This window comes from Penicillium expansum (genome assembly GCF_000769745.1).
Source record: "Penicillium expansum strain MD-8 chromosome Unknown contig40, whole genome shotgun sequence".
NCBI classification, from domain to species: domain Eukaryota; kingdom Fungi; phylum Ascomycota; class Eurotiomycetes; order Eurotiales; family Aspergillaceae; genus Penicillium; species Penicillium expansum.
In genome coordinates, this window is record NW_015971177.1 from 1,599 (window position 1) to 12,028 (window position 10,430).

At 45.7% G+C, this 10,430-nt stretch overlaps 3 protein-coding genes across 3 annotated transcripts; 2 read left to right on the top strand and 1 right to left on the bottom strand.

The window, feature by feature from the left end:
* Positions 1 to 855: 855 nt before the first annotated feature.
* PEX2_011940 (Major facilitator superfamily domain, general substrate transporter) lies at positions 856 to 2,819 on the top strand (the record flags this gene model as incomplete). Its single annotated transcript, XM_016738471.1, has 3 exons — positions 856 to 1,322; positions 1,382 to 1,582; positions 1,634 to 2,819. 3 exons carry the CDS (start codon positions 856 to 858, stop codon positions 2,817 to 2,819), a joined length of 1,854 nt encoding a protein of 617 aa, XP_016602777.1.
* A 1,456-nt stretch (positions 2,820 to 4,275) lies between these two features.
* Positions 4,276 to 5,244, top strand: PEX2_011950 (uncharacterized protein; the record flags this gene model as incomplete). The annotated part of the gene is made up of 2 exons (XM_016738472.1): positions 4,276 to 4,633; positions 4,712 to 5,244. The coding sequence occupies 2 exons, from the start codon at positions 4,276 to 4,278 to the stop codon at positions 5,242 to 5,244; spliced, it is 891 nt and encodes a 296-aa protein (XP_016602778.1).
* Positions 5,245 to 5,454: 210 nt separating this feature from the next.
* Positions 5,455 to 7,077, bottom strand: PEX2_011960 (SMP-30/gluconolactonase/LRE family protein; the record flags this gene model as incomplete). Its single annotated transcript, XM_016738473.1, has 8 exons — positions 5,455 to 5,672; positions 5,722 to 5,801; positions 5,868 to 5,964; positions 6,024 to 6,233; positions 6,286 to 6,393; positions 6,446 to 6,639; positions 6,705 to 6,859; positions 6,916 to 7,077. The coding sequence occupies 8 exons, from the start codon at positions 7,075 to 7,077 to the stop codon at positions 5,455 to 5,457; spliced, it is 1,224 nt and encodes a 407-aa protein (XP_016602779.1).
* Between the last annotated feature and the right edge of the window lie 3,353 nt (positions 7,078 to 10,430).

Genomic DNA, 10,430 nt, shown 5'->3' on the forward strand with positions numbered 1-10,430 from the left:
CAGAGAAAAATGACAAAACCTCCTGAGGCTGACATAACGTACCTTGGTCAAGGAGTGTTTACTTGTTTTCCTTCTTTCACTGCCCACCTCTTTCCCTCCCTGCGAAGGGACATAACGGCCAATGCCCCAATGGACTTTTGGCCCTAGTTGATGCCTGGTTCTAGACCGCTTTTTTGACCGCTCTATACAATGTATTGTAAATGAAGCTATCTACGGAGTATGGATGTTTGCTTTATTCTGGCTCGACTAATGAGAGGGTACCATTCTTGCAGGTTTCACAGTATCGCATTTCAATGAATCTGAAGAGCACGCGGTATTGAGAGTTTCACTAACCATCTTCGCCTAAGCAAATGCGGATGAAAACAGTTGCGGTTTCAGCTTCGTAGAATGAGCGGCAAGCGGCTACAAAAGCAACAGCGTTAGACTCAGCAATAGTGTTAAGACTGGATGGAGGACGGAGGTTTACCTTAAGGTAAGCATAAATCGGTGACGCAGGCAGTGCCAAAGGTAAAGAATGGAGGAGAGAAGAAAATACATCCATCGCCAGGTCCGGGGGTTGCATGATATTTTGTATAGTGGGAATAGCTTCATTTTATTGGACTCAGGCACTTTGAGTACTTTGCTTAATAAGAGACCTGTCATTGTAATTCTGGTATTTTAATTTCTGCCTATCTAAAATAAGGAACCAATCAGGCATTTTCAGGGATAAACTAGGTCAAAAAAGTGCATTGGGACATTGGCCGTTATGACCCATCGCACTTCCCACCATACCTTGTCCATATCTTTGAATCCTCAAAGTCGCACTGATATTGCGCGCTCCTTTCCTCAAGGTCTATAATCCACACTAAGCATCATATGGCCGACTCATCGCGATCGGAAACGCCAGAAACATCAGGGCACATCGACAAGTCAGCCGCCGATGCTACTGGCGATGGCCATGACCGCGTCTCACATAAATCAGCAATATCCAACCACAACCCGAAAGCCCCTAATGTAACCATTGATTTTGGAGGCTTATTGTCTCACGGTGAACCCGCTGACCACTCGTCCGCAAAGCCAGCTGAACCTGAAGCTGCAGAATCTGCAGAAGAAGGGGTTGAAAATCCAGAGCGCCCAAAGGGTATCAGATTTGTTATTGTGTACAGCTGCATTCTCTTGGGAGACTTTTTTGTCGGATACGTGAGCCGTTCCTATCTCCTGCAACTTTGTCTTGCGCTGACCAGATTCGCTTTTCAGGACACTAGCTGTGTGACAACTCTGACACCACTCATCAGCGATGAGTTTAAGGCTATTGGCGATGTTGGTTGGTACGGAATTGCATAGTGGGTTTCCCAAACTTATTGTAGTCCCATAGATCCTAGAGACTAACCTTGCGAAAAAGCATCCTCGCCCTGGCCTCAAGCGTCCTCACATTCGGTCAGCTCTACACGATTTTTCCCATGAAAGCAATCTTCCTAGCTTCATTCATTGTCTTTGCCATTGGATCGACAGTTTGCGCCACAGCTCCTTCTTCTATTGCTTTCATCATAGGGCGAGCCATTACTGGTCTTGGAGGTGCAGGCATTTTCTCAGGTGGCACCATGTAAGCTTTCCTGACACCTGAGACGTTTCCATCCTACTGATAAGCTGTCAGCATCGTTGCAAATACAACTTCCCTTAAGCGTCGCCCTATCTATCAGAGTATTTCAGGCGGTATGGAATGCACAGCGCTTGCATTTGGACCTTTGGTCAGCGGCACAATCTCGAACTTTTCATCTTGGAGAATCAGCTTCTATATCATCATCCCTATCGCGGTAGTCAACATCCTTGCCATTTGGCTGTTCGTCAATAATCTTCCACAGCCAGAGCACGCCAATCTTGGAGCAAAGGAAAGATGGCGACAACTTGACCTGCTAGGCATATTTCTATTTGTTCCTATGACCGTTTGTCTGATCCTTGCGCTGCAATTTGGCGGATCAGTATATGCCTGGGGCAACGCACGTATCATTGTGCTCTTTGTCTTGGCTGGGGCTCTGGCTATTGCTTTCTTCTTCGCCCAACGACGAGCAGGCGACAAGGCCATGTTTCCGCTGCACATGCTCAGGCAGCGCAGCGTAACACTTGGATCGGCCTCGATGTTTTGCGTCTCTGCGTCTCTTTTCGTCTTTGGATTTTACCTTCCCATATATTTCCAAGCCATTCGACACGCAACAACTCTGCAATCTGGTCTCATGTACCTCCCTACTGCCCTTTCCTTCGCTATCTCCATCTTTGTGGCTGGGAATATCACATCATGGCTCGGCTACTACACCCCTGTGATGGTCACCGGGACCGCCCTGATGAGCGTGGGCGCAGGATTGATGACATCATTCAGTGAGCACACCTCGACCGTCGAATGGATCTGGTTTCAGATCCTCTTTGGCGTCGGTGCTGGCCTAGCCTTCCAGCAGCCCTATACGGCCATCCAAACCGTACTCCCCGAAAAGCACGTTGCAACCGCGATCGTGGTTCTGAGCTTCACACAGGAGCTCGGTGGCATCGTTGCGCTGGCCGTTTCTCAAAACATCTTCCTTAACCAGCTGATATCAAAACTCAAGTCTACTGTCCCACAGCTGGACCCAGGTTCCATTTTGGATGCGGGAACGCTGAACCTGGTAAACACGGTGCCAGAGGAGTATAAGGGCGCTGTATACTCAGCTTATAATGCGACGATTATCCAGGTCTTTTATGTGGGCGTGGCTTGTGCATGTATGACCATATGCGCTATCGGCATCGAGTGGAAATCAGTCAAGGAGGAGAAGTCTAAAGAGAGCTCGGAAGTAGGCAGTCCAGCATTGTAGAAAATCAAAGTTTATAGCATAGTGAATATAATAATCAGTCGACTTTGTTCATTTCATCTATTACCATGTTAGTATTCAATGAAGATTGTGAAGATTGTACTCAGTAAGAAGGCCATATGAGAATAAATCATTTTTTAGTAAGGTATGGCTCGTCATGTTGCCTCGGAGATAATTTCCATGTAGAGATATCTACGGAGTAGACGTAATATAATTACTCGGATTTCTCAACAAAATTTTACTGGTGATGGATTTGTAAGAAGCACTTTTGTTAAATTCTATCGGAGATTATAAATTACAGGATATGCAACAGGACACCCTAACCTACATAGTACATAGGTACTCCGTACTCCGTACTGAGTTTCAGTTTTAGCGCTCAGGCACCTTATTGGAGTATTTTACAGGAGCACGGCCGGTCCCGCAAATTTGCAAAACGATCTGGGAAACTCCTTCGAATGACTCTATGTTGTACTTTGTATACAATATGGGGATTTCATTACTTCGATTTGGTCCTTAGCATCTTATCTCCGAGCATCGCCTTTTAGGTATATACTAGGAATTCATGCCAGGTTGCTACTGTTTATTGGTGATACTTGTTCTTGCCAGAGCATGACATGGCACTGGGAAGAGACAACGCCATTGCAGAATCGTTCTGCGAATATATATTGATAGGTCATTCAACGACACCAGGTTGTAAGAAGAAAAAAAGACCAATAAGTAGAAAATCTCTTGAGCCGCACTGACTTCGGTGAAAGCACTATTTTCCCTATTGAGGCTCAAGCTCTTTATATAATATGTTGTACGGAGTATGGAGTGGTAACTTGTATACAAGTATGTGGTGCAAACTTGTTGGAAATTCTGCTTCTTTTCTATACTTTCCCTCCCATTTCCCCACGCCAGATTAAAACATAAGTTGCAGTACCCTTGGCGCCGCCAAGGCATGTTAGCGGGACCTTATACGAGATGGGGACACAACGTCGATCACATCCAATTGAGGGCAACCGTGAAGTATCCACTACCAACGAGGCTGTAAACAACTTACTTACCTACTTTGGTAAATTGTAGATTTGCACAGGATTTCAATTTATATGCCAGCTGTGGAGTGAATATGTATAGCCAATAGTATCATTTTCTTTTCCCGCCGCCCATTTCATATACAAGTATATAATGATGCAGCTAAATTGAAAACGGCCCCCAACCCATTCCAAAGTTTTGTATGCGCTAGTAATAGACACGGCCCCCCTTTCCTTCGACGTTTATCACAGACATTGGGATTGGCACAATCTTCCAACCTTGAAACAGCCTAATATAAGCACCAAGCGCCCCCGGTTTAGCCCCAGCTGTTTCTACATTTTTGAAGACCTTACTTTGACACTCTCCCTACTAATTTCTCTATACCTTCAATTGATCTACTGCCATTTTTTCCCTTTCATTTCCAGAGTGATAAGTGACAGATCCGATGTCGGATATGCTGAGTAGCCCATATGGGCTGTCCGTCCGCAGAAACGGCTCCTGTCTCGTCACCGAAGAAGATTGCGGCCAAACCTGGGCACCCTTCCGTGCCTGTTGTCCCGGAGGCACGAAATGCCCAACCGGTCAAACAAACGTGAAGTGCTGCCCATCAGACGCAGACTGCTCCGAGTTGCTTGATGACACACATTGTGCAAATAGCACTGCAAATGTTTTTAAGGCGAATGATTTCTTTTGCTGCGCTGCTGGCATGCAGGCTTTCCAGAAAAAGAACTCATTTGTCGGCTGCACCAATGATACATCCACCTTGGACAGTAATATGTCTCTCTTGAAAATCCGGTATCATGGTATGTGATATTTTGGCGGCCTGGACCTTTGTTACAAAGTCATAGACTTTGAACCGACTTTCTAACCCCCATGTACAGGCTCTACCTCAACAGCCTTGCCATCGTCGACAATATCCAGTACAATTTCCAGCGCCACGACCACTACTAGTACTGCAGATACCACCACCTCTCTAAGCGAGACGGATAATTCGTCATCATCATCATCATCATCGTCATCGTCATCGTCCAATACCGGAGCCATTGCTGGTGGCGTTGTTGGCGGAGTAGCAGGGTTGGCCATCCTGGCTGGTCTACTCTGGTTCCTACTCCGTCGCCGAAACCGGGCAAAGAAGAGCACAGGAGCACCTATAGACCCAAGCCCTCTAATGTCAAGTGCTCCCGGGTCGAGTGTTCATGGATCGAGTGTTCCTGGGTCGAGTGTTCCCGGGTCAAGTGTGCCTGGATCGAGTGTCCCCGAATCGAGTGTCTCCAGACCAAGTGTTCCTGGATCGAACATTGTTGAGTACTACAATAAGGCCCCCGAAAGCCTGGTGCCACAACCACCGCAAGAGCTTGCTGGTCGAGACGAGAATATGATCCATGAGTTGCCATCGCAGGCGGCACATCGTTGATGGCGTGCATGATGTCTAGGTGGAGTAAATACCCGAGAGAAAGGATCATACTCTCTCACATCTTTTATTTTATGAATATGTAATACAACAAACTATTTCGAATTCGGCGCATGTCAATATAGCAGGCCAATTCTGTGAGATTACCCGACATTGCTATTATATCAAGGATCGGACCCGAAATATAGAAAACTAAAAGCGGTCCGCCGGTTCTTACATCTCACTGTCAATATAGCTCCCTGCTGCGGCTAGTGTGGCGTAGTAAAGGTTTGTCTCGGCGCAGATTACCATTCTGCCCTTTCCAGCGAAGTTGAAATTAGCTGTACCAGATCCAAGATAGATCTTGCCGATTAGCTTGCCAGATGGATTCCAGACATGGACACCGTCACCGCAGCCAGCATATACGTTACCCCATGAATCGCAGTGGATGCCTTTTTAAGAGATTAGCCTCAACCACATTAGGTATATTGCTTGACTTACCATCAGGTGCACCGGAGTGAACAAAGGCAAAAGTCTTGCGATTGTCGAGTGTGCCATCCTCTTTCACATCAAATCGGTAGCTATAACACGCAGTCTGTAATTAGCTTTAAGTCCAAAAAGGGAACATTAGAAAAGATAGCACATACATAGAGGCAGGGCGGGTGAAGTCAAGACCGAAGAAGCCGCTATCGATTCCGGTATCGGCGACATATGCGTACTTTCCATCCGGGGAGAAAGTGAGACCTGCTGCAGTGTTAGTTGCACTTTCCTTTTTGAGTATGTACACATCATTGATCCCTTACCATTGGGATGGTCAAACCCATCAGCGACAACTGTCACAGCACCTGTTTCAGGGTTGAGGCGGTAGACTTGATCCTGCAGACCGGGCGCAGGGCGGAAGTCCTGTACATAGCCGTAGATCGTATCTGTGAAGTAGACGTCTTTGTTTTTCGGGTGGATGGCAACATCGTTCAGGGAGTTGAATTGGCGGCCGAAGTAGTTGTTAAGGATAACTAGAGGTCACTTTGTTAACCCCCGAAAGGCAAAAAGATGGTTCTTACTAACTTGTAGCGTTGAATGGACTCTTCGGGTTCATAACCCACAAAGCAGGCGCTTCATTATCACCTTGACCCTCACCGGCGAATATGATCTGTCCCCGATAATTGGTACCCCCTGGAGCACAGTCAGTTGGCTTGACCTTTTTAAAAAAAAGCTGATTGCTTACCATTGGGATTGAGAACCGTCGGCGATGAAGGAACGGTAGTTACATCAACAAGGCCCACGGCATCCGACTTGTGGGAGACAGCAGCTGCGTCCGCAAGAGAAATCTTCTCAATGATAGCCGACTTTTTGAGACCGGTGCTAGCGTTCTTAGCGCCTGCATTTTGGACGAAAAACACTTCGTCTGTCTCCTTGGACCTGGAAGCTAAAGTCAGATTAAATATACCCTTGGTTTGTACTTGATTGACGTGTGGGATACCTACCATACAACCGCCTCATGGAATAAGGGGTCCTTTGGAGAGTGCGCGATCCGGGTCAGGGTTGGAGCTTCTCCGATGATCTTCAAAAATTCCTTGTCGTACACATGGAAAGGTTTTTGTGCTAGACTGTCTCCTGTTGATCCCGGAGGCACAAATAGCTATGCATTGATCAGTACGAGGTGCTACCGGAGACCGAAAAAGAGGAATCGCATACACTTTTCGCATTGAATTCGGTCGGGGGTTGAGTCGTGTTCAGGACATTGAAGGCTCTTTGGTCGATCAACTGCGCTTGAGCAGGAATCTTGGTCGAGCTGACTGGTGCTAGGAAGGATCCTAGGAGCAGCAGCGTAGCTAACGAGGAAAGTTGGCAAGTCATCTTTGAGATAGCGCCAGGTACGTAGAACAATCCTCAAAGGAAGGGGAGATTAGGCATTTATCTCAGGGGGCTGGGGAAGTGGGGATAGACCCCTCATGCCTTTTATTCAGGGACAATATACTGAATTTCTCCGGAATTCCAGTTAAAGCCATGGCGTGTGTCAATTCTCGGAGTTGGCCCGATAGTCGATCGGCCCGATTCGCCGCTGATCGTCAGCGCCGGAGCACGTTGTTGCTGCGAAACACGCCAAGGTGAATTTGTAAGTTCTTAAGGAATTATATAGTGTTCTGATGATTATCTATTGAATATTCGAGTAAGAATATGATTATCAAATGAATTCAAAACAATCGTGAACAGGGTATTGGCGGCCTTGTGGCCTGAGGCCAGCGTGTTTAACCATCCAGGACCTCCTTGAAGACCATATCAATGTCCCTTCCTCCTTGTTCATCATCTATGATTTTTCCTCCAAGACTATCCCTGATACCTCAGATTGGGCCACATCTAAGTTACTACCCGGGCTTTGCCAAGTAGCCCAACACCCGAAGTTACCCCCTTCGGGTGTGAATGGGGTTGGGGTACTTGGCAAGGGCCAGGCAGCCAGTCGTCAAAGCCCTCTTTTAAGCTCATGTATCCATATTTGGATAAGACGTGCGATCTGCAGCTGTGATTATTGAGTGTGTAATTTACGTAAATCCGAGGCATGGATTTAGCGGATTAGGAACAGGCACAGGCTTTCCTCTCACGATATAATGCATCTAGTTCCCTGCGGTCATTTCTTCTTTATGAGAATCAGACATGTTGACTTGAATGCACTTGAATTTTTAGCAAATCCAGGGTCCATTGAGTGTATCACTATATCAGGTGGAATATAAGGATTTCCATTCATCTCTTGTCTAACTAACTTGTACTTCGTGTTTCCTCAAGATTTATACAATGTACAACATGCACATCCCTGTAGCTGGGACAGCCTGGAGCTTTAGGTATTGTTTTTATTGGTCCTTGACATCAAGAGACCACGTGGAAATCACTCTGGCTGATAAAACGATGACGCATGACGATGTCTGCACGTGACTTGATCGTACAATGAAGGCCTAATAAAAGGCACGAAAGTGCACAACTTGACTAGTTATTATTACTCTGTGCGACTATTATTCTATCTTTGCATGGATGTTTTCCTATTTTCTATGGATAGAATGAAACATCATCCTAGCACATGGTAAACGCTCCGTGGTTGTCATTGTGAGAGGCGCCAGGAACAAGACAAAGGCGCAACATGCAAACCTCACCAACAGAATTGCAATAGATAGTTACTTTATCTCTGGTTATACATAGAAAATTCCTCTTTAGAGTACATTCATCCCTTTTACCGCCTTTGTACATTGTACATATTATAGTCTACTCGGTGCTACTTCCTATTATCCCTTTGAAAGTTTTAAACCATCTTGAACCAGATAAATCATTATGTAGTCCTACGTTGAGATTTAAGGACAGAGGCCGCATACACGGCTGACTACTCTAGTTTTTGGATAGGGAAAGTGTCTTCTGATCTAAGTTTTCAATGAGCATCACAGAGCCTAGCCAACTTCTTTCTAGACTAGTCCAGATCATTTACAGGCCTAGACTTGTCTTTTGTCCTAGAAACCCACAATTTTGGCTAAGTCTCACAGGACGGTCACATTAAGGGTCTTTGTTCTGCGTAGCGTCCAACTTTAATCTTGACGGTTTAATCTCAAGAAAAGTCAGTCCAATCTTGGTTCTAAATATCCGACATATTGAGCCTGATAAAACACGCTATGGCTTGTTTCCGCATTTGGGCGATTGCAACATCAACCCCGTTATCTCTTCTAAGGTTCACTCTTCGAACATTGAGTTCTTTATTGCCCCAAATCCGCGTCTCCTTGGTTTAGGGCTGGGAGGTGGCGCTTCAGTGGAACATCGCGGAATAAAAGAATGAATGAAACGATCCACTTAGGGGAATCTAATCCGCTAGAAGATGGTGGCGTTCTGAGAGGTTTAGCGGATGGGTTGCATGTGAAGTAGGAGCCAAGGCTGAATTGCGGCTTTTTCTAATAAGAACTTGAACACTTTTGAAGAGAATTCAAGGAACAAAGTAGTAACCATGGATTGTAAAAGGGGTTAGTGATGATTGGTTACTATATAATCCTTGCCCTGCCAAGATATCACACTGTAATGTGATTGGTTAAATAGCTCATGTTTTGAACCAATCATATTACTTTTCTCCTGGACCACAATGTCAGTGCCCACGGATCACACAAATAGTTCTGCAAAATTTCATCAACAATCAACTTCGGAGAACTCCCGGGAGTGATAGGATGTTTCTAGAATGAAGCAGTGAAGCGTTGAAGGCCATAGTGTTATTATTCATCTCGACGATGCATCTTGACAATGCAGCGGCCACAGTTCTAATCACCCCGGATCTGAGTTCCTGATAGTTCCGTTGCCTTTAGCCCAGGACTAAAACGATCTGATCCCTGTTGGGTCCACACTAGGGCATCCCTTTGGAGTTGGACCCAGACAATGCGATTTGCAAACCTTTCAGTTTCCAGACCGGTAGTCATCTTTGTCGAGTAGCTCATTTTGCAGTCACATTCCTATTTTGTGCACTCTTGATAGTTCTCAAATCTGGTTGGTTTCCTCTGCATTCTGGAAGAGTGGTATATCTCTTAATTGAGAATGCGGAGAATAGGTAACCTTGGAAAGTGCCTCCTGCCCATGTGGTTTTATTCCGAGCTTACTCCGTGCGCATCCATGGATCCAGTGACCAGGTGTCCATGGATATAAAAAATGACTAAGCTTATAATTTGATGGGTCCGCCAATGAGGAATGGTCTGGATTATCTAAAATTCTAGATTTACTGGTGGCTTAAATTTCATACAGATGGGCCCAATCAGACTACATGCATCTACTGTTTGACCCATCGACTGGATCCAACCCCATTCTACCCCTAATGGTGACTACATGTCAAATCCATGGCCTCGACCTTTGTGGAACCCATGGCATACGAGTCCTTTCAACGGTTTGACGTATGCCCAAGTGCGCACCCCCAATGGTTCACTTGGATGGAGCCAGGTACCCGGAACTTTCGGTTCATCTTTTGCTTTCGACTTACGAGGCAAGCGTGGCGGGAGAAGAAGATTCTGTCGTTTTCGAAGGTATATATAGCTGCCCTTATTCTCCTGTCTATTCCCTTTTTTTCAATCAACCACACTCCTTTTGGTACCACCGTTCATTCATTTACAACACTGTCTTTTGAATTCAACCAGAACATAAAACAATCATTCATTGATACTCACCTTCTTTTGTGACTCCACATCCCAAAACAATCTATCAAT